The 23,525-nt window shown below is 41.8% G+C and overlaps 1 protein-coding gene across 1 annotated transcript; it reads right to left on the minus strand.

Moving 5' to 3' along the window:
• Positions 1–2,588: 2,588 nt before the first annotated feature.
• LOC124011040 (putative monooxygenase p33MONOX) lies at positions 2,589–20,094 on the minus strand. Its single transcript, XM_046323984.1, has 8 exons — positions 19,943–20,094; positions 15,452–15,553; positions 15,028–15,215; positions 14,680–14,797; positions 11,515–11,642; positions 5,344–5,483; positions 4,635–4,822; positions 2,589–4,441 (listed from the first exon to the last, which is right to left on the minus strand). Exons 2-8 carry the CDS (start codon positions 15,477–15,479, stop codon positions 4,233–4,235), a joined length of 999 nt encoding a protein of 332 aa, XP_046179940.1. The 5' UTR covers positions 15,480–15,553; positions 19,943–20,094; the 3' UTR covers positions 2,589–4,232.
• Positions 20,095–23,525: the final 3,431 nt, after the last annotated feature.

Raw genomic sequence — 23,525 nt, forward strand, 5'->3', positions numbered from 1 at the left:
CATTTGAACAGGGAATGGTAATAGGTGCCAAGCGCACCGGTTTGTGTCTAGAATTGCTATACTGCTGGCTTTTTCACGCTTAACAGTTTCCTGTGTGTATCAAGAATGGTTACACGTGTTCTGCCACTGCGAGGACGATCAGCTGTCCGTCCTGTCTCCCTGTAGCTGTCTTAGGAGTCTCAGTACGGACATTGCAATTTATTGCCCTGACCACATCTGTAGTCCTCATGCCTCCTTGCAGCATGCCTAAGGCACGTTCACGTAGATTAGCAGGGACCTTGGGCATCTTTCTTTTGGTGTTTTTCCAGTCAGTAGAAAGGCCTCTTTAGTGTCCTAAGTTTTCATAACTGTGACCTTAGCCGACCGTCTGTAAGCTGTTAGTGTCTTAACGACCATTCCACAGGTGCATGTAAATTAATTGTTTATGGTTCATTGAACAAGCATGGTAAACAGTGTTTAAACCCTTTACAATGAAGATCTGTGAAGTTATTTGGATTTTTACATATTCTCTTTGAAAGACATGGTCCTTGTAGGGAACCATTGCTATAGCCTGTCTTACAGGGGTGTTTCTGCCTGGATGAGCAAGCTTCAATTATTACTGTTGACACACAGAGCCTGTCAGTAACTGGTGAGAGATTGATCAAGATTGTAATCATACAATTGCTCATGTCAGTCAGGCCGAGGAAGAAATGGAATCTGCACTTCATCACCAGGAAACAGACTAAGGGAAGGTGTGCCCCCGTCAGACTTGTGCATTGGCACACTTTGAATCGCCATTGCAGGTGAATGGTCAGAAAGTCTAATGGGTAAAGTGTTGGTAAAGCCCTTCAAATAAATATTGAGCTGGAATATTGTGCTGGAAATGCAGCATCTTATCTAACTATTGTAATGGCTGTCACAATACCCTATAATGTCAAAGTGGAATTATGTTTTTAGAATTTTTTACAAATCAAATTAATACAAAATTAAAAGCTGAAGTGTCTTGAGTCAGTTTGTATTTATTTTGGATCCCCATTAGTTCCTGCCAAGGCAGCAGCTACTCTTCCTGGGGTTTAATGTGGATTCCCATGAGTTCCAGCCAAGGCAGCAGCTACTCTTCATGAGGTTTAATGTGGATCCCCATTAGTTCCAGCCAAGGCAGCAGCTACTCTTCCTGGGGTCCAAACACGTTAAGACACTTACATTACACATAAATCACACAAAATGTATACCACTATACAACAATATTACAATGCACGGGTGTGTAGATTGGGTGTGCTAGCGCTTGTGTGCGTGTCTACCTGTGTGTGTGTGTCTCTTCACAGTCCCCGCTGTTCCATAAGGTGTATTTTAATCTGTTAACCGATTCTACAGCTTGCATCCGTTTTCTGAGGTGGAATAGAGCTCCATGTAGCCATGGCTCTATATAGTACTGTGCACATCCCGTTGTCTGTTCTGGAATTGTGAAGGATTGTGAAGACCTCTGGTGGCATGTCTTGTAGGGTATTAATGGGTGTCCGAGTAGTTTAAACAGACAGCTCGGTGCATTCACCTCTTACAAAGACAAGAAGTGACGAAGTCAATCTCTCCTCCACTTGGAGTCCTGATAAGACTGACATGTCTATTATTAATGTTGGCTCTCCGTGTACATTTAAGGGCCAGCCGTGCTGGCTCAACAACATTGTAGTTACTCCACAATACTGACCTAATTGCCCTGTAGGTTTTTGCTCCAACACTAATCTAGCACACCCAATTCTAATAATCAGCTAGTTGAAGGTACATCTCAGGGTTTGAAAAACTCTGCTGTACAGAATAAAAATATTCCAAATAAAGTAATACAGCAAAAAATGTGGCAAAGGAATGAACTTTTTGTCCTGAACACAAGTGTATTGTTTATGGCAAATACAATACATTAGTGAGCACGACATATTTTCAAGCATAGTGGTGGCCTGAATCATGTTATGGGTATGCTTTTAATCATTAAGCACTGGGGAGCTTTTCAGGATAAAAAAAAACTAAATGGAGCCAACTAGAGGAAAACCTGGTTGTCTGCTTTCCAAACACAAGGCCAAATCTTTACTGGAGTTGCTAACCAAGAAGACAGTGAATGTTCTGCGTGGCCAAGTTACAGGTTTGACTTAAATCTATGGCAAGATCTGAAAATGGTTGTCTAGCTATGATTAAAAAACAATTTCACAGAGCTTGAAGAATTTAGAAAATAATAAAGTGAGCAAATGTGCCACAATCCTGGTGTGAAAAGCTTAGTAAGACACTTATCCAGAAAGACTCCGTTGTAATTCATCACTGGAGCGTTGTGCCATCTAGCGTCCATAAGATGCAACTGTCAAATCAGCAAAAGTTTCACAACTTAAATATTTAACCTAACAGCGGACCCTAATGGAGGATTTTAAGACTGTGGGATGTTAGACAATCATGTAACATAAAATACACTAATTTAGCAACCCCATTCCCCCCCAAATGTCCATCTTTAAATCGACTGAAGCTGTTTCATAAACAAAGTCAGCCCTGTCCTTTTATATGGTGGGGAGGGGTCTCCCAGCCCTTTAGAGTTAACCTTTAAGAGTAATAACATTCAGAAAAATTGGGAGTAATTTTGTTTGTGTTGAGTTTATTTACAGCTGAATTCAGTGGGAAAAGCTATCCCTTGTGCAACAAACTATTGGAATTCATAAACATCTTGCAAAAACAGCATTGATTCTAAAATAATAGTTAATATAAAAACACATTTCAAATGACTACTTCAAAGCATAATAGGCCTTCATATCAATATATTCTTAAAGCATTACAGACTTGTATATGGAAATATCATAACACACCATTTAATACCAATAACATAATATCTGGATTTTATATTATTATTATTATTTTTTTTAAATTTGAGGTTAGCAGTAGCCACACTCTCATCCAATAACGAACGTAAGTAATAGTACTAAGACTGTCAAATAAAAAGTCAACTGATATGGCAGATGTCAGAAGCAAGCTTAGGCACAACATCAGTAAGACCACATCACTGCCCCACCCCCCAAAATAACTATACAAAACTATCAAACTACAAGAACATAAGACTATCAGAGGTGGAGTCTAGTTGAGTGAAATTGCATTGGCTGGGGGCTGTACAGTGCTTTTAGCGAGAGGGAGTTCAATATAATGAAACATGGCGGTTTTTGTCAGTCAGAGCAGGGGACTGATTGAACCAGTACCTGGGCTTAAGGAGACCATATGACAAGATTCTCCTCTGACACCCGGGATCCTTCAAGTCAAAGTCCCATTTAACCGTCTCTTCAAATGTTATGTCAAAATACATTCGGTACTCACCACAATATGGCGTTTCGCAGAGCAACTACCTTCATACTGCCGTTACACACAGTATGTAACTTTCAAAAAAGGTAAAAAAATAGTAAAAAAATATTTGTTTTTGACCAAATGCGCATGCGCCAAATCCAATGACTCATTACTGCCACGCACAGGTCAGCTGATCCAGCAGCAGTACAGTATCGCAAAATACATTTTAGAAGGTAAACGCCATGCGTAACAGCAGTAACGACGATAGTTGCTCTGCGAAAAGCCATATTGTGGTGAGTACCGAATGTATTTTGACATAACATTTGAAGAGCCGGTTATTGGGATTTTGACTTGAAGGACCCTGAGCGTCAGAGAAGATCTAGTCATATTCACAGTTTCCTCAAGCACAGGTACTGGTTTAGTGACTCATGAGACATTACGGTTTCCTCAAGCACAGGTACTGGTTTAGTGACTCATGAGACATTACGGTTTCCTCAAGCACAGGTACTGGTTTAGTGACTTATGAGACATTACAGTTTCCTCAAGCACAGGTACTGGTTTAGTGACTCATGAGACATTACGGTTTCCTCAAGCACAGGTACTGGTTTAGTGACTCATGAGACATTACGGTTTCCTTAAGCACAGGTACTGGTTTAGTGACTCATGAGACATTACGGTTTCCTCAAGCACAGGTACTGGTTTAGTGACTCATGAGACATTACGGTTTCCTCAAGCACAGATACTGGTTCAGTGACTCATGAGACATCAAAACCACCATTTCAATCTCATGACATCGCAGACGACAATGGCAACCGGACACCATATGCCAAAGCACCCAGAAACTGAAGAAGTGACCCTCTTGAGGCAAGGTGGTTGGAAATACTCCATTTCGTGCTTTAATTGGACCAAGGAGGGTCGGTAGAATTCAGGAGAAGGGGTTCCTGGGGGTATCAGAATCCTGACGGCGTCAGGACGTTCATGTCTCGGGGTTTGAGTTTGTGTGGGCGAGTCTGGGAGGGTCTCTTACCCTCGATGCCGCTGATCTCGATCTTCGGGGGGTTGAACTTGGCAGGGTCATCCACCATGAGGTTGACCTGGGTCTTAATCCCTTCCATGGTGTTGGACTTTGGCACGCCAAAGTACGACTGTAGAGTGAAGCCTGAGGGACAGCAGAGGAGACAAGGACGTTACTCAACTAACAAAAAGGTATATAATCAATATAGCAAAAACAGCAACATCCATTACATTCCAAGTCATTCTTAAAAGCATTCTCTCTCGGGAACACAAAGTCCACAATGACAGCTCAGCCAACAGTCATAATAATAGAGACTCCTGAGGGACTGATTTCTCACCTGTGTTGGTTTCTGAACCAGGGTCAGTAGAGGACTTCTGTACTACTGGGCGAGAAGTTCCAAAGAAGCTCCACCTCTCCCCTCCTGCTCCTCCTCCCTCATTGCCTCCCATTTCTGGGCTGAAGTTAGGACTGCTGAGCTCCGGTGTGGTGAGAAACGGTGCTGGACTCAGGTTGTTGAACCAGCTCCTGTGCCCCCACACACATTAACAATATTAGAGACATGGAACAGTTGTACACAAAAGTACCATCTGAAATTAATCTTTGCATCTATTGCTTATTCTGAGAAAAGTGGAGAAGTTCTATTCTACTACATATCTGGGGTTGAGTATCAGTGGAGAAGTTCTATTCTACTACTAGGCTACACTGGGGCGGCAGCATAGCCTAGTGGTTAGAGCGTTGGACTAGCAACCGGAAGGTTGTGAGTTCAAACCCCCGAGCTGACAAGGTACATCTGTCATTCTGTCAATCTGTCATTCTGCCCCTGAACAGGCAGTTAACCCACTGTTCCCAGGCCGTCATTGAAAATAAGAATATGTTCTTAACTGACTTGCCTGGTTAAATAAAGGTTAAAAAAATAAATGAAAGAGAAGTTCTGGAGAAGTTCTATTCTACTACATACCTGGGGTTGAGTATCAGTGGAGAAGTTCTATTCTACTACATACCTGGGGTTGAGTATATCAGTAGAGAAGTTCTATTCCACTACATACCTGCGGTTGAGTATCGGTGATCCGTGGGGACTGACGCTGGGGGTAACGGAGGGGGTCCCGGAAGGGGTGCCACAAGGGGTGGATTGAGCTGATGACGAAAGCCTGTCCTCCTTGAAGTCCCCACTTGGCATTCTCAGCTTCTGCAGAGACAAAGAGGAAGAAAGATGCAGCTTAGAGATGTTGTTAAGTAGCTCCCTGTCTGCAGCCCATGAGGGAGAGAGAGGTGTGTGTTTTGCAAGACATTTACAGACAACACACATGGCAAGAAGACACAGCAAGATTGTGACATTGAGGCGAGTCAAATGATGGCTGGCCACAAACACACAACCCAAAGCCCAGTTTGGCCTGCCCCCCCCCCCCTTTTTGTTTCTGTATCAAACTAAGGGTTATTGGAAACCGTTGACCGCCCTTAACCTCAGTCAATGGGAGAGATAGCCACTCAGGGGGCACTGAACAGAAGAATTGAAGATTCTCTGGTGGGCCAACAGGCTACAAAGTACACTGGACCGGCACAAAGACAAATGGCCTTCTAATACCCCTCTCTATGCAGGGATCCCATTCCCATCAGTCCAAAATGAGAAGCTCACTGCATATCAAGTATTTTTATTATGTGTATAACTTAAACGCATCAAGCCAGGGAGTGTTCTTTCTAGGCCAAACAAGACAGGCAAACCACATGTCCTGCTCCCACCCAGAAAGAAACCAAACACCCCTATTACCCATAGCAGGATAACCCTGCCAATATGGTTCCCCAGGTAGGTAGCAATTAGAGGTCGACCGATTAAATCAGAATGGCCGATTAATTAGGGCCGATTTCAAGTTTTCATAACAATCGGAAATCGGTATTTTTGGGCGCCGATTTGACTTTTTTTTGTTGATACCTTTATTTAACTAGGCAAGTCAGTTAAGAACACATTCTTATTTTCAATGACGGCCTAGGAACGGTGGGTTAACTGCCTCGACCAGGGGCAGAAAGACAGATTTTCACCATGACAGCTCGGGGGATCTAATCTTGCAACCTTATGTTTAACTAGTCCAACGCAATAACGACCTGCCTCTCTCTCTCGTTGCACTCCACAAGGAGACTGCCTGTTACGCGAATGCAGTAAGCCAAGGTAAGTTGCTAGCTAGCATTAAACTTATCTTATAACAAAACAATCACTCATAATCACTAGTTAACTACACATGATTGATATTATCTAGCATGTCCTGTGTTGCATATAATCTGACTGAGCATACAAGCATACAAGTATCTAAGTATCTGACAGAGGTGTTAGGCATAAGCAGGCGCGTAAACATTAATTCAAACAGCACTTTCGTGCGTTTTGCCAGCAGCTCTGTTGTGCGTCAAGCATTTACATTTACATTACATTTAAGTCATTTAGCAGACGCTCTTATCCAGAGCGACTTACAAATTGGTGCATTCACCTTATGACATCCAGTGGGACAGTCACTTAACAATAGTGCATCTAAAACTTAGGGGGGGTAGGGTGAGAGGGATTACTTATCCTATCCTAGGTATTCCTTAAAGAGGTGGGGTTTCAGGTGTCTCCGGAAGGTGGTGATTGACTCCGCTGTCCTGGCGTCGTGAGGGAGTTTGTTCCACCATTGGGGGGCCAGGGCAGCGAACAGTTTTGACTGGGCTGAGCGGGAGCTGTACTTCCTCAGTGGTAGGGAGGCGAGCAGGCCAGAGGTGGATGAACGCAGTGCCCTTGTTTGGGTGTAGGGCCTGATCAGAGCCTGGAGGTACTGAGGTGCCGTTCCCCTCACAGCTCCGTAGGCAAGCACCATGGTCTTGTAGCGGATGCGAGCTTCAACTGGAAGCCAGTGGAGAGAGCGGAGGAGCGGGGTGACGTGAGAGAACTTGGGAAGGTTGAACACCAGACGGGCTGCGGCGTTCTGGATGAGTTGAAGGGGTTTAATGGCACAGGCAGGGAGCCCAGCCAACAGCGAGTTGCAGTAATCCAGACGGGAGATGACAAGTGCCTGGATGAGGACCTGCGCCGCTTCCTGTGTGAGGCAGGGTCGTACTCTGCGGATGTTGTAGAGCATGAACCTACAGGAACGGGCCACCGCCTTGATGTTGGTTGAGAACGACAGGGTGTTGTCCAGGATCACGCCAAGGTTCTTGGCGCTCTGGGAGGAGGACACAATGGAGTTGTCAACCGTGATGGCGAGATCATGGAACGGGCAGTCCTTCCCCGGGAGGAAGAGCAGCTCCGTCTTGCCGAGGTTCAGCTTGAGGTGGTGATCCGTCATCCACACTGATATGTCTGCCAGACATGCAGAGATGCGATTCGCCACCTGGTAGGAGCGACCTTTAACTTTAACTTTAACATTTAACTGTTTATGACTTCAAGCCTATCAACTCCCGAGATGAGGCTGGTGTAACCGAAGTGAAATGGTTAGCTAGTTAACGCGCGCTAATAGCGTTTCAAACATCGCTCGCTCTGAGTCTTCTAGTAGTTGTTCCCCTTGCTCTGCATGGGGAACACTGCTTTGATGGTGGCTGTTGTCGTTGTGTTGCTGGTTCGAGCCCAGGGAGGAGCGAGGAAAGCTATACTGTTACACTGGCAATACTAAAGTGCCTATAAGAACATCTAATAGTCAAAGGTTAATGAAATATAAATGGTATAGAGGGAAATAGTCCTATAATTCCTATAATAACTACAACCTAAAACTTCTTACCTGGGAATATTGAAGACTCATGTTAAAAGGAACCACTAGCTTTCATATGTTCTCATGTTCTGAGCAAGGAACTGAAACATTAGCCTCCTTACATAGCACATATTGCACTTTTACTTTCTTCTCCAACACTTTGTTTTTGCTTTATTTAAACCAAATTGAACATGTTTCATTATTTAGTTGAGGCTAAATTGAGTTTATTAATGTATTATATTAAGTTAAAATAAGTGATCATTCAGTATTGTTGTAATTGTCATTATTACAAATAAAAATAAAAATCGGCCGATTAATCAGTACCTGCTTTTGGTCCTCCAATAATCGGTATTGGCTTTGAAAAATCATAATCAGTCAACCTCTAGTAGCAATATTCACCGAACATTAGGCAATCTAGAGAGAGTTTCCCAGCTAATAGTCCATAGTCCTATGCTATAGGCTAGTGAAAAAGCTCCAATCTTACCATTTTGAGTCTGTGGATTTTGGTTACTACCATCTCTGGAACAATATTCTCAATGTTCATCCTCCATTCTGTTGAGGAATATTGGGATGAATATCCCGTACCTCTGTGTGTACTATCTCCGTCTGTTCTCCAGGTTGCAATCCTTGCTCTTAAGTTCTGCTCACTGTACTGCTTGCTCATCATTCCAATGTGGCTGATGCACTGTCTGTCCCCTCTTGGTTTGCTCTGCTCCTAACATTCTATCTAAGGGTTTCCTCTAGGGTTTCAGCACCTGACCGAAACATAGCCTTTTGGAACCCTGCCTGTCGAATCTAAATCCGGTGTCGACCACAGCTCCAGCCGGTTGGTCAGGGACCACGTTTATGTCACACCCATGTTTCTGTCAAAGACCCAGGAGGGGGGTAAATCTCTGACCATATGACATTGATAGAGCACACCCTTTTAGTAGGAAGGGCACTCTCGATTGTGATTTCTGGTATATCATCAAAATAAACCAATTGCAGCACAATTTCAGACTCGTTCCACAGTTTTTACATGATTAAGTACAATACCATTGGAAAGATCCATTCATAATCCTAAAACTTAAGTTGAAAATTATGCTGTCACTGCTTCCTGTTGACAAGACATTTTGATAAATAGCCAAATGTCAAAACACAGCTTTAACTTGTCCAAATCAAAAACCAATGCAGAGAAACAGTTTGTGATATACTGAAAACATAACATGTAATATCTACACTGAGTATACAAAACATTAAGAACACTCCATAACAGAATAACCAGGTGAATCCAATGATCCCTTATTGATGTCACCTGTTAAATCCACTTCAAAAAACAGGTTCCCGTGTGTATCAAGAATGGTCCACCACCCAAAACTGTGGGAAGCATTATAGTCAACATGGGCTGACATCACTGTGAAATGCTTTATACACCTTGTAGAGTTCATGCCCCGACGAATTCAGGCTGTTCATATAAACTCAATATTAGGAAGAAGTTGTTCATAATGTTTTGTATACTCAGGGTACACATACATGTGCAGCAAAAGTAACTATTTATTTTAACGTTACTTGTTACAAGTGGCAATAAATCACTCAAATATTAGGAGAAAATGTTGTTGTATGCGGTGTTGAAACGAACAACAACAATGTCGTATATATATTGTATCGATGTGCTACGGAGTCGAAGGTTCGTCAACACACTTTTGGGCCAGACTGGCAAAAACTGGCTCTAGCCTGATCAACTGTTTGTTTAACCCGGACCTCACCAAACAACGTCAGCTATCAAGCTACAGTAGTTGTTAGCTAACGTTAGTTCGCTAGCACAAAGTGTCCCCGTTTCTGTTAGCGGTATAACGTTACCCAGAAGTGAATAAGTATCACCCAATCAGCTATATGACTAGTCATTGTGTATATACTGTATGTTAAATTATCTTCCTTTCAGCTTTTTTTGTTGCTAACGTACGGTAGGCCTCCGTTTATTTTCCTGTTAGGTTAATTTAGCGAACGTTAGGCCTCGAAATACAGGATATTGTCAAGGAAAAATTAAAATATAAATCTAATGAAATACCTTTTCATGAGAAGATTCCTTTGACTTTCCAGTACGATCCACTCTGTCATTTTATCCATTATTCGTATTTTGTATTCAAGTTTAATTGACAAATAAAGCACGGAGACGGAGGTACAATGCCGTGTTGCTAACTAAGTTAGCTACAAACCGGAAAAATTTGTTACAGGCTTTCTGATTGGCTGTTTCAGGAAAATATGGGTTATCGTGTCATTTTAAGTGTGTTGCCTGGCAACATGCAAAGCACAGAGAAATATGTTCTAGAACAGACTGATTCTTATTATACCTCAGTGGAACATACGGCATTAGCTATGGTTTACTACAAGTGTCAAAAGAACATAGAACTCGACCATCGAAATCGAATCGAGAACCTGGCAACAAATCAGATGATCTAAAAACAAATACATCACACAAGGAAATAGCCCTGCTAATTTGTGGGTGACAATGTATATAAGCTATTGTCGAGCCATTATATGTGTTGATGAAAATGAGTCCACCATATATGTGGATACCATTTACCTATAAAATAACTGAATATAGATTATGATTATAGTACTAAAATGACTGTGTAACATGAGTGGATATTGATGGAATTCATATATGTAACAGGGTTGGTTATAATTCTACTTGCTACTTTAGAAAAATGTATTTTAATGGTTTTGTATTCAGATTGATTGGATGACTTTACATGTCAATATAAACTGGGTAGTTTGGTTCCTGGATGCTGATTGGCGGACAGGGAAGGACAACACATTTATTTTTACTGTTCTAATTACGTTGGTAACCAGTTTATAATAGCAATAAGGCATCTCTGGGGTTTGTGGTATATGGCCAATATACATGGCTAAGGGCGGTATCCAGGCACACCGTGTTGCGTCATGCATAACAGCCCTTAGCCGTGGTATATTGGCCATTAAAAAAAAGCAAAAAAGATCCAAGCACACTCTAGAGGAAGACAGCATGTTTTTAGTTCTTCAAGATTGATTGCTCTTATATAACACTATGTCCTGCTCCCATCCACCTATGGTATGTCAGGTAGCATGACTCAGATAGAATGAGTCTGCACTGATCAAAGGACTGGAATTACACCAACTATTTACAAACATTACAGTTTTTCTCAATCGCGCACAAGCATTTCTTGGTTCTGCATTGAAACATACAGTAACAATAGCAGAACAGCTATGATCAAATTCTCAAATACATTTACAGAACTTCTGATAATGTTATTGCCTTAGTACCTGACTTGCATATCATAGACCACCTTTAGCTAAACTTTAAATGCAAATGTCATCAGTGAATACAACATGGTATGTCAGATAGCATGAGTCTGAACTAATATTAACTTATGCATTGATGAGGGGTTTAGTATTACACCCACCCCTCCAGTGGACAGGGATATGCTTTTTCCAAGGGTAAGCTGTTCTTGTATCAGTGCCAACAGTCAATCCTCCAGTCCCTGTCATACTCACAGGCATCTGCCCCTCAGCCAGGCGGTGGAATCGTGTGTCCTCTGCAGAGAGGCCCTTGTGGGGGGTATAGCCAGCTTCTGTTAGCCCTGCCTGGAGCTCAAACCTCTGGAGGCTCTCCTGGGTCTGCTCTGAAGAACCACAGTCAGCACAGTCAGCACATTCAGCAGTAGGACATACAAGTCTAGTGTGGTGTACTAGTCTAGCGCAGTAATGTTAAAATGCAATGATATTATGTCATCCATCCTATCCCATATATCTTTCTATGTCATTCCTATCATCTAGAGCAGGGATGGGCAACTTTGATGAGGGTGCGGACAACAACAAAAACTGAACTCCCCTGCGAGCAAAACATTTTTAGCGGCCCCCATCGTGACAGTGAAGATAAACATTTTAAGTTTTAAAGTTCATTTACTGCTATTCTACACATTTTGCCATGGGGTGGAGAGAAGAATGTTCAGTTTTACAGAAAATAAATTCTACCCATTTTGCAACAGGGTGGAGGCAAATGTTTGCAGTGTTTAATATGAAAATTGATGATCAATGGGCCCGGCTACAGTCAGTCATTGGACCATGCTTACTACACGTTTAAATAGCTGGCCAATATAACAACTTACCAATCTCAAAAAATGTAGCTGACATGGGCTAATTGAGTGACTGTGTTTTCTAATTGAGAGACCTTGGGTATTCTATTATATTAAACTATTCGCAAGATGCCCATCACTGATCTATACAGTGCAATATATACATTTGAAGTTGGAAGTTTACATACACTTAGGTTGGAGTCATTAAAACAAATTTTTCAACTTCTCCACACATTTCTTGTCAACAAACTTGTTAACAAACAAGGACATCTACCTTGTGCATGACACAAGTCATTTTTCCAACAATTGTTTACAGACAGATTATTTTACTTATAATTCACTGTATCACAATTCCAGTGGGTCAGAAGTTTACATACACTAAGTTGACTGTGCCTTTAAACAGTATGGAAAACTCCAGAAAATGATGTCATGGCTTTAGAAGCTTCTGATAATTGACAATTGGCTAATTGACATCATCATAATTTGAGTCAATTGGAGGTGTAGCTGTGGATATATTTAAAGGACTACCTTCAAACTCAGTGTCTCTTTGCTTGACATCATGGGAAAATCAAAAGAAATCAGCCAAAATTAATTGTAGACCTCCACAAGTCTGGTTCATCCTTGGGAGCAATTTTCAAGTGCCTGAAGGTACCACGGTCATCTGTACAAACAATAGTACGCAAGTATAAACACCATGGGAACAAGCAGCCGTCATACCGCTCAGGAAGGAGACACGTTCTCACCTAGAGATGAACATACTTTGGTGGAAAAAGTGCAAATCAATCCAAGAACAACAGCAAAAGACCTTGTGAAGATGCTGGAGGAAACAGGTACAAAAGTATCTATATCCACAGTAAAACGAGTCCTATATTGACATAACCTGAAAGGACGCTCAGCAAGGAAGAAGCCACTGCTCGAAAACCGCCATTAAAAAGACAGACTACGGTTTGAAAATGCAGATGTCCTCTGATCTGAAGAAACAAAAATAGAACTGTTTGGCCATAATGACCACCGTTATTTTTGGAGGAAAAGGGGAGAGGCTTGCAAGCCAAAGAACACCATCCCAACCGTGAAGCACGGGAGTCGCAGCATCATGTTGTGGGGGTGCTTTGCTGCAGGAGGGACTGGTGCACTTCACAAAATAGATGGCATCATGAGGATGGAAAATTATGTTGATATATTGAAGCAACAGCTCAAGACATCAGTCAGCAAGTTATAGCTTGGTCACAAATGGGTCTTCCAAATGGACAATGACCCCAAGCATACTTCCAAAGTTGTGGCAAAATGGCTTAAGGACAACAAAGTCAAGGTTTTGGAGTGGCCATCACAAAGCCCTGACCTCAATCCCATAGAAAATGTGTGGGCAGAACTGAAAAAGCGTGCGCGAGCAAGGAGGCCTACAAACCTGACTAAGTTACACCATCTCTGTCAGGAGGAATGGGCCAAAATTCACCCAACTTATTGTGGGAAGCTTGTGGAAGGCTACCCGAAACGTTTTATCCAAGTTAAACAATTTAAAGGAAAAGCTACCAAATACTAATTGAGAGTATGTAAACTTCTGAACCACTGGGCATGTGATAAAATAAATTAAAGCTGAAATAAATCATTCTTTCTAGTATTATTCTGACATTTCACAATCTGAAAATAAAGTGGTGATCCTAGCTAAAACCTAAGACAGTTAATTTGTTAATAGGATTAAATGTCAGTAATTGTGAAAAACGGAGTTTAAATGTTTTTGGCTAAGGTGTATGTAAAACTTCCGACTTCAACTGTATACCATCTATTCTGATATTTCTACAATATGGGACGTTTTACTGTGTTAGCATGTTGGATGTCTAGTTACTTTGCAAAGTTGACAGGTATCTCACTATGTTAACACGTTACCGCACGGCAAGCAGTACCGGAGCGCCAAGTCTAGGACCAAAAGGCTCCTTAGCAACTTCTACCCCCAAGCCATAAGACTGTTGAACAATTAATCAAATGGCCACCGGAGTAGCAGCAGTGTTTTGAACACTGCTGCAACTCGCTGTTTATTATCTATGCAGTCACTTCACCCCTACCTACATGAACAAATGACCTCTGACCTGTACCCTCGCACACTGACTGAGTACCGGTACCCCCTGTATACAGTATAGCCTCATTAATGTTATTGTATAATTTTTATTATTTTTTACTTTAGTTTATTTGGTAAATATTTTCTTAACTCTTCTTGAACTGGACTGTTGGTTAGGGGCTTGTAAGTAAGCACTTCACAGTAAGCTCTACACTTGTTGTATTCGGCGCATGTGACACAAAGTTTGATTTGATTTGATGTTAAAGGTTTAGACACATTGTAAAGTTGTCAAGTGTCTCACTGTGTAACGATGTTGGATGTGTAGATACATTGTAAAGTTGTCAAGTGTCTCACCATGTTAGCATGTTGGATGTGTAGATACATTGTAAAGTTGTCAAGTGTCTCACCATGTTAGCATGTTGGATGTGTAGATACATTGTAAAGTTGTCAAGTGTCTCACCATGTTAGCATGTTGGATGTGTAGATACATTGTAAATTTGACAATGAGAGTGTTTTTGTTTTCCTACTTACTGATCATGAGTGTGTTCATGAGAGAGGAGGCTTTGGCCTTGACCACGGGGACAGTGGGCTTGACCGGTGCTGCTGCTGTTGCCACGTTAAACTGACTGCCAGTGCCACTCTCGTCCTCCTTGACATAACAACAGGCCAATGGGTTTAATATGAACACAATACTAGGTTCTTTATGGGTGGTCACTCTCACAGCAACAGTTCATTAAACTCTACAGTGATAACCTCGGTCAGGTTGGACATTGAGCGTTACAGTTGCCGTTACACAACAAGTACTATTACACAACTTATAAACTTCTATACTGTATGTAGTAACAGGATAGATAACTAGGAGATATTTAGGTTCTGTACCTCAACAATCCTCTTGAACTTCCTCTGTGGGATGAGAGGGTCCTTCCATGGGTTGTTGACACACATGTCAGGGGGAGGGGAGTGCATGGGAGCGTCCAGGGCCTCGTCATAACTAAAGGCTCGTCTGGACATACCGATGGGGGAAGAGAACCCCCCAAAGAATCCCCCCGATACACCAGACTCCAGTGCTGGAATTGGAGACAACGGCAAGAGAAACATTAGAGCAACATTTAATGACCTTACCTCATTTATTTGATCGCTAGTGGACCATTTGTGTGTCAAATGAAGAAGCACACCATCACATTGACTATCTTATTGTGTTGGGAATCAAAGTGATGTTACTAGTCATCAATTCTATTTGCTTTCATCTTTGACGATGTGTATCACATGTGATCAATGAAGGAGGATGTTCATCATGTATTACCTGGTATATCACCCTGTCTGGATCCCATTCTGCAGTGTGCTATGGAGGACCAGGATCTATGCGAGTGAAGGTGAATGTGGAGATTTTGGCTGGCTTCCTAATCTGCAGAGGTCAGCATAAAACCCAACATAAGTTAATAAAGGGGCAGAGTTCCAGAGGCCTGGGCCCGTATCCACAAGGCGTCTTCAGAGTAGGAGTGCTGATCTATGATCAGTATTGCCATTAAGATCATAAAGAATCAAATGATATGGACAGATGGGGACCTGATCCTAGATCAGCACTCTGAGACGCTTTGTGGATAGGGTCCTGATACAACAACAAAAATTGCTTTATGAATAATGTCATACAATAATACAATGTGATGTGAGAATCACTGAGGTTATACACACTAATTAATAAACGTTTGGTTTTATGTTTGTTTTTGGAAGAGCACACTGTCATGGGAGGTGTTCTGACCCCCAAATAGACCTGAGTCAGGTTACCAGAAGCCTATGTTACAAAAGGTCACAACATCAGAGTCATGTCATGGAAAGACAGGAAGTCACACTCGTCACACAATGTTACACAGTGTCCACACCAGATGGTGAAGGTGAAGCAATGTTTCAATGTATATTTGTAGGCTTTTATGCAAGAGTATTAATCAATTGACTTTGTTTTCTTATTGCAAGTTGCAACAGACCAATGCTGTTTGCACAACATGCACTCCTATAACATTTATCCCAGTACTTTGTGGCCTAAATTCTCCTTCATCTACCACAAATCTTACCAACAGATCAGTAACAAATGCAATTATTTTAACCCATTCCCAAAATTCTATGAGATTAAATTCCTGAATCGTGGAGATACCATGGAGAAGACATACAGTGGGCAAAAAAAGTATTTAGTCAGGCACCAATTGTGCATGTTCACCCATTTAAAAAGATGAGAGAGGCCTGTAATTTTCATCATAGGTACACTACAACTATGACAGACAAAATGAGGGGAAAAAATCCAGAAAATCACATTATAGGATTTTTAATGAATTTATTTGCAAATTATAGTGGAAAATAAGTATGTATATAGCCTACCATAGCAGGCTGCTGTTTAAAAGGTCAGAAATAGAATGGGGAAGCAGTAATAGGAGGTAAAAAGTATTTGCAGAACATGAGAAACATGCGATTGTGAAAGTCAAGACAGCATAGCTTTAACCTAAACTGAAATTGACAACGTCAGCAGCAGCACTTGCCAGCTGGACAGTGACTTGCACAAATACAATATTGATGTGAAGTTCGCAAACGATTCGTTCTTTCTGAACGACTCTTTTCACTGGCAACCAACAGTCCATCATGTGCACAGCAGAAAAATCATGTTTACAGGCATCATAGAGACCGAAAATAACGGACAAGTTATTGCATTGTGAAAAATGGAATCATTTGATTATTGAATGTTATTGGACACAGCTTTGTAGAACCAAAACACACACAGCCTTCTGCTCAACACTCGAACTCAAGAGCGAATCGTTTGTGTGGCTGCTGCAGTTCTCGAACGATAGCCACTTCATGTTTTTTGAGTTAACTGACCTGGAATACCACGCAGGTGTGTTGAATTTACGCAATCACTGAACAAATACATTAGCTCAGTTAGTCAGGTAGGACTGGGCGATATGGTCAAAATGTCATATTACAGTATTTTATGTTTTTAGAAAAAAAAGTTTATATTGTAACAACCCTGGGTTTATAAGCGCGGATATCGACTCTGCCGCTCGAGCATGCTTTTGCGGCAGTCAATAATAGCGCGCTGGACTTCGGGCTAGAAGGTCTAGGGGTCTTTCTCTATTCTGATTGTTTTATACAATTCAACTTCAGACAAAAATTATGTTCAGCATTTACATCCATTTCTACCACATAGACGATATGGACAAACAATCTAGGCCTTATTTTTAACCAAATGTTGCAATTGAAATTTAACTTAAGATTTAGAGCAAAACACTTGCGTTAACTGATGGAATCGTGGATTATTATTATTGTAATTATATAGTTAGAATATATAGTGGGCACTTTGAATAAGTGTTGTTTGACATGACAACGAATGAAAATACAAGGGATTAGTTATTGTGACAAGGTAGGAACCAGTGTTAACTGTTTCCTATGGGACTCTATAATCTTTGGATACATTGAATATTTTATTTTAGCTACTTCATGTAGTGAACGTATTCATGCTTCGCATATTACTCTTTTGATTTGGAAGATACTGTTACACAAATAACATGCTTATTTAGGTCTATACCATCACTGGTATTATCAGGCTGTATAGCTAACTACATTTGCTCCGACTCAGTATATTTATTAGCTAGCTAGCTAACGTTAGCCAGCCAAACCAGCCAACTAACTAGCGATTACCATTAGCGGCTAACAAGATTTAGGCCCGATTTGCTAATTACCTGTTTGCAGGTGTAAGAAACACAAATTAATAGTGCCATTATTGAACACTGGTGAATTTATATTAAGAATCAAAGTGAAAACAGCATCGTTGTTCATCAACATTGATACATGTGTTGCATTGCCCATGTAGATTGAACGCAAGTGTCTAGTAGTGGTCGAGGAACATCACATGCGCTCCCTGCGTGACAGGGGCGGGGCTGGGTCTGTGTGGAAAGCGACGGGCTGGGTCTGTGTGGAAAGCGGCGGGCTGGGTCTGTGTGGAAAGCGGCGGGCTGGGTCTGTGTGGAAAGCGGCGGGCTGGGTCTGTGTGGAAAGCGGCGTGCTGGGTCTGTGTGGAAAGCGGCGGGCTGGGTCTGTGTGGAAAGCGGCGTGCTGGGTCTGTGTGGAAAGCTGGCGTGCTGGGTCTGTGTGGAAAGCGGCGTGCTGGGTCTGTGTGGAAAGCGGCGGGCTGGGTCTGTGTGGAAAGCGGCGGGCTGGGTCTGTGTGGAAAGCGGCGGGCTGGGTCTGTGTGGAAAGCGGCGTGCTGGGTCTGTGTGGAAAGCGGCGTGCTGGGTCTGTGTGGAAAGCGGCGGGCTGGGTCTGTGTGGAAAGCGGCGGGCTGGGTCTGTGTGGAAAGCGGCGGGCTGGGTCTGTGTGGAAAGCGGCGTGCCGGGTCTGTGTGGAAAGCGCGGGCTGGGTCTGTGTGGAAAGCGGCGGGCTGGGTCTGTGTGGAAAGCGGCGGGCTGGGTCTGTGTGGAAAGCGGCGGGCTGGGTCTGTGTGGAAAGCGGCGGGCTGGGTCTGTGTGGAAAGCGGCATGGAGAGTGAGAGCGGAGAGAGATGACTCAAGAAGTGAAGTAAACTAAATCGACGTTACACAATATCGTATCACATTTAACAAACTAAACATTCAAATACCGTTATCGAAAGTAAAGTAATAACTTAAAAACGCTCCTTGCATCAATACTGGTATATCGGAAAATACAGTATACCGCCCAGAGGTGTGCACTACACCTGACCAACTGAGCTAATTGTTGGAGCAAAATCTTGCAGTATACAAACCCATGCAGTGTGGCAAATGTAAATTACTTGATCATGTGTCAAGTGTATGTAGACGGGAGGAGTATTATATGCCTGCTGAGCCTAAATGCTGCAATTGTGGTTTGTGAACATGCACCCGAATTTCTGAAGTGTCCTGTTAGGCAGGGTGAAGGAAACAGATGCGGCAAGGATAATGGCTGACCAGAATGTGTCCTGTCCAGACGCGATGAGAAGAGTGGCAGAAAGAAGTGAAGTAATGGTAGTAGGAGTAAAGACACTAGATGATGTCCCTCGTCAACATAACATACGGATCCTGACATGTTGTATGTTATTGTTACATTACCCAGTAGGTGCAGTCTGCCATAAACTTTCAAGAAGAAGGACATTGGCTAATCTCCCCCGCGGCTGTCAAACCGTTATATTCTGCCAAGAGTCGTTCTTAATCTAGTCCGGTTGCGCCGCAATTTTGACCTCGTTTCAAATGTATCAATAAATAATCGTATTTATATGACTAGCAATCACAAATGTACATTGTTTGAAACACAGTTTTCAAATTTTATGTCACATATGACAGCTCCGATAAACCCCCTATGGTGAACGAGATGGCTTGTAGAATCATGATTCTTTCGAGTTTTTAGTTCATCGTTCGCCGATAGGGGGTTCTGGACATGAGGTCTACTGACTCAAATTAACGAAATGAGTCGACAGATTCGTTCATTTGACTGAACGAGTCGAATAGATCCGAGTCAGTATAAAGAGTCAACTCGCAATTTCTAAAATATTACGCGAAAGGCAGGCAGAATACTGGAATTAAATTCATACGATCGGCTACATGCGCCTTACAAAACATTTAATTGATAAACCATGAATATTATAGGCCTACTTATAATACACATATCATTATATTGATATTAAGGTATACTATTAAAATATAATTACACATAGGCTATAACCCAACTACCGACGCAATAAAAAAACATGTATTGATCATATTGGTTATTACAAAAACAGAAACATGACAAGATGCAGTTATAAATTATAGAGATTTCTCACCTATGATGACGATGTACCTGCTATGCCTCAATAAAGTCCACTCACTGTCGTAACTGCGCTGTGTTTGATCCGATTTTGGTGAACAAACAGACAACGGCCTTATCCATGACTTTAGGATGGGCACGCAAATTAACAAGTGCAGTGACAAGCGGTGAAGCACCGGACCAATGAATGAGCATTCTGAAAAATAACGGAAGTGATCATGCTGGAATGGGAATTCTAAAAAGGAAAGTCTTGACTCCTCCCTGGTGCATGGGTTTGTCTGTCTTGATTCTAGACATGATGCAGAGACCAGAGAAACGTTTTGAAATGCATTTTATTTTGTACAATGGTCACACCTCACAGCAACATCCCAATTATTACAATTATATGTAGATATTTGAATGTATAGTAAACATGTTATTATATACATTTCAACTTGCTTTGTTGTATCCCTCCATACATTTACCCATACATTCACACATTCAGTGCATTGACTAGAAAAACAACTTACTTCCTCTTGAGTGTGCACATCATGTGGGTGACGTTCTGTAAAGTTACTTTAGACATTGGAAAGTGAGGAGACTACATTGGAAAGTGAGGAGACTACATTAGAAAGTGAGGAGACTACATTAGAAAGTGAGGAGACTACATTAGAAAGTGAGGAGACTGCATTAGAAAGTGAGGAGACTACATTAGAAAGTGAGGAGACTACATTAGAAAGTGAGGAGACTGCTTTAGAAAGTGAAAGAGACTACATTGGAAAGTGAGGAGACTGCATTAGAAAGTGAGGAGACTGCATTGGAAAGTGAGGAGACTACATTGGAAAGTGAGGAGACTACATTAGAAAGTGAGGAGACTTCATTAGAAAGTGAGGAGACTACATTAGAAAGTGAGGAGACTACATTAGAAAGTGAGGAGACTACATTGGAAAGTGAGGAGACTGCATTAGAAAGTGAGGAGACTACATTAGAAAGTGAGGAGACTGCATTAGAAAGTGAGGAGACTACATTAGAAAGTGAGGAGACTACATTAGAAAGTGAGGAGACTGCATTAGAAAGTGAGGACACTACATTAGAAAGCGAGGAGACTGCATTAGAAAGTGTATTGTCTGTGTCTGGGGCCATGGGGTGTAAAATCAACTCGAGTCCCTAACCCTAACCCTTACACCATGGAATGGGACCACATTCTCAACATGGTTAATATCAAAATCCAAAATAACCACAGCACCTCGACGGTCGGTCCGTCTCACTGGATCGGGTTCCCTGTGATATTTGTGAGCATGGGTAGGAGCGTCTTGGACCATGGCATGTGATAGTCCTCAGGCAGAGGAACGTCTGTACAAGACGGAGAGAACACAGATTTATTGGATGCTGGAAAGGGCATCTGCATTCTGTATGATCGTGTCTGTGTTCCAAATGAAACCCTATACCTTTGACGAGAACCTCAATGGGCCCTGGTCAAAAGTAGTGTACTAAATAGTGAATGGGGTATGATTTGGGACACAACTCTACTGTATCTGCTAGACTTGCATCCGAAGTAGTCACAAGATATTCCTTCCCCCAACCTCACCAACATAATTTTCCTTTCTGAGATATACAGTGCTTTCAGAAAGTATTCAGTCCCCTAGACTTTTTTTTTTTTACATTACAGCCTTATTCTATTTTAATTGATTAAATGTTTTTTTTCTTCTCATCAGGCTACATACAATACCCCATAACAACAAAGCAAAAACAGGTTTTTAGAAATGTGTGCAAATTTATATTAACCCCCCATGTGGAAGTGGCAGGACTGAGTATTTGTAGAGGTCTTGATTATTGAACAGGTTGCAGCTGGTTGGGATCTGCTCTGAGTCCAGCACACATGTCTCCGCCCACACAATCACACACACACACACACACACAGAGAGCACTGGGGGAGTGGCGGAAGGTCAAGGAGACACCGGGTGAGCACTAGAGGGCGTGGCAGGAGCAGATTTGGCAAACTGAAACGAGCAACAACAAGAAAAGGCCCCTTTCTAATACACCGACTTCACTCCTCACTCTGCAACCTCACTTATTATCAAGTTTTAGAGCGGATAATAATAATGATTTTTTTCAGGATTAATAGGAGTTAATTTGACTTTGAGTCACTAAATCCTAGTAGAATATATTGTTTAGTCAGATCAAAGGAACTAACTTCCCTTGTTGATGTGGTTCATCTCCCTAATATCAGTTACTGGGAAGTTACAAAACACTAGGAACACCTGCTCTTTCCATGACAAAGACTGACCAGGTGAATCCAGGTGAAAGCAAATGATCCCTTATTGATGTCACCTGTTAAATCCACTTCAATCAGTGTAGATGGAGGGGAGGAGACAGGTTAAATACGTATTTTTAAGCCTTGAGACAATTGAGACCTGGATTGTGTTTGTGTGCTGTTTGGTAGTAGGTGCCAGGCGCACCTGTTTGTGTCAAGAACTGCAACGCTGCTGGGTTTTTCAACAGTTTCCCGGGTGTAACAAGAATGGTCCACCACCAAAAGGAGTCCATGCCCTAACGAATTGAGGCTGTTCTGAGGGCAAGAAGGGTTGCAACTTAATATTAGGATATTAATATTGTTCTTAATGTTTTGTCCACTCAGTGCATATACGTATATGTCTTAATATATAATATTTTTATTGATTCTTTCTAATTTCTCAGTATTACAGTGATGTTAATTTAGTCTGTTATGTAACTGAATAGAATAAATTAGGAATTTAATAAATAGAAATATAATCTCAACCGCTAGAACTAGTATGTCTATGAATGGGATGTACAGTATTTTCAATTATCATATGCATTATATTTAATGTCATACTTTTTTGTCTGAGATGTGGGTGTTAGAATGTTTTTGTGTTTGTTGCGTACGTGCCTTGCATGTTTTTATGGCTGTGAGGATCCGTCTCCGTAGGTTCGTAGGTCTCGGACACACTGGACAGATTTTGATGAAACGGGTGAATTATGCATTTTGCAGGAGAGATACAGGTATTTAGAAAAAATACTCTGATTGGCCCAAGAGGGGCTCTCTAGTAATCAACTGAAATTGCAAACTTTGAAAATTCCTATCTCCTGTCCTGTTTGAGCTACTGTCATGAAATGTTTGACACATATGCATCTCCTCGTGAGAAACACGTTTCCCATAAGGACCTTGATTTTGTAAAAAATATTATCTGCCACTAATCCACACAACAGTTTGAACAAATGTCACTAATCCTTGTTAAGAATTGAAACTCCAACAGTTGTAGTGGAAGGGGGCGGCACTCAGGAGCTGTGTGTGGTTGGCCAGGGGGGTGTTTGAGTGACAAAGACTGGAGGAGAACCAACCAGTAAAAACACAGCCACATTCATTATCAATGCATCGTGCCGACAAAATCAAAACAGCCTTTCTGGACTCTGAAGTCAGGAAGACTTTGAGTTTGGAATCAGCCAGTCCAGATCTTTGCTGCTCTGCTCTCATCACACCACTAGTCAACAGAGCCAGTGTGGTTAACACCTCTAGTGTCTCTGCAGCTGTGGTTATGAAAAAACAGAACTTTGCCTCTAGCAATTCTCAATCCTTTAGTATTTTATTGAGACTATTCCCA

The sequence above is a fragment of the Oncorhynchus gorbuscha genome, linkage group LG23 (assembly GCF_021184085.1).
Source record: "Oncorhynchus gorbuscha isolate QuinsamMale2020 ecotype Even-year linkage group LG23, OgorEven_v1.0, whole genome shotgun sequence".
In the NCBI taxonomy this organism is placed as follows: Eukaryota; Metazoa; Chordata; class Actinopteri; order Salmoniformes; family Salmonidae; genus Oncorhynchus; species Oncorhynchus gorbuscha.

Excerpts from the sequence above, each read along its gene's own strand:
- LOC124011040 (XM_046323984.1), bottom strand. The coding sequence starts at position 15,479 with ATGGGATCCAGACAGGGTGATATACCAG. Across the intron at positions 15,216-15,451 it reads CAGACAGGGTGATATACCAG|CACTGGAGTCTGGTGTATCG; the intron begins GTAATACATGAT and ends CTCCAATTCCAG. Across the intron at positions 11,643-14,679 it reads CATGAACACACTCATGATCA|AGCAGACCCAGGAGAGCCTC; the intron begins GTAAGTAGGAAA and ends GTGGTTCTTCAG.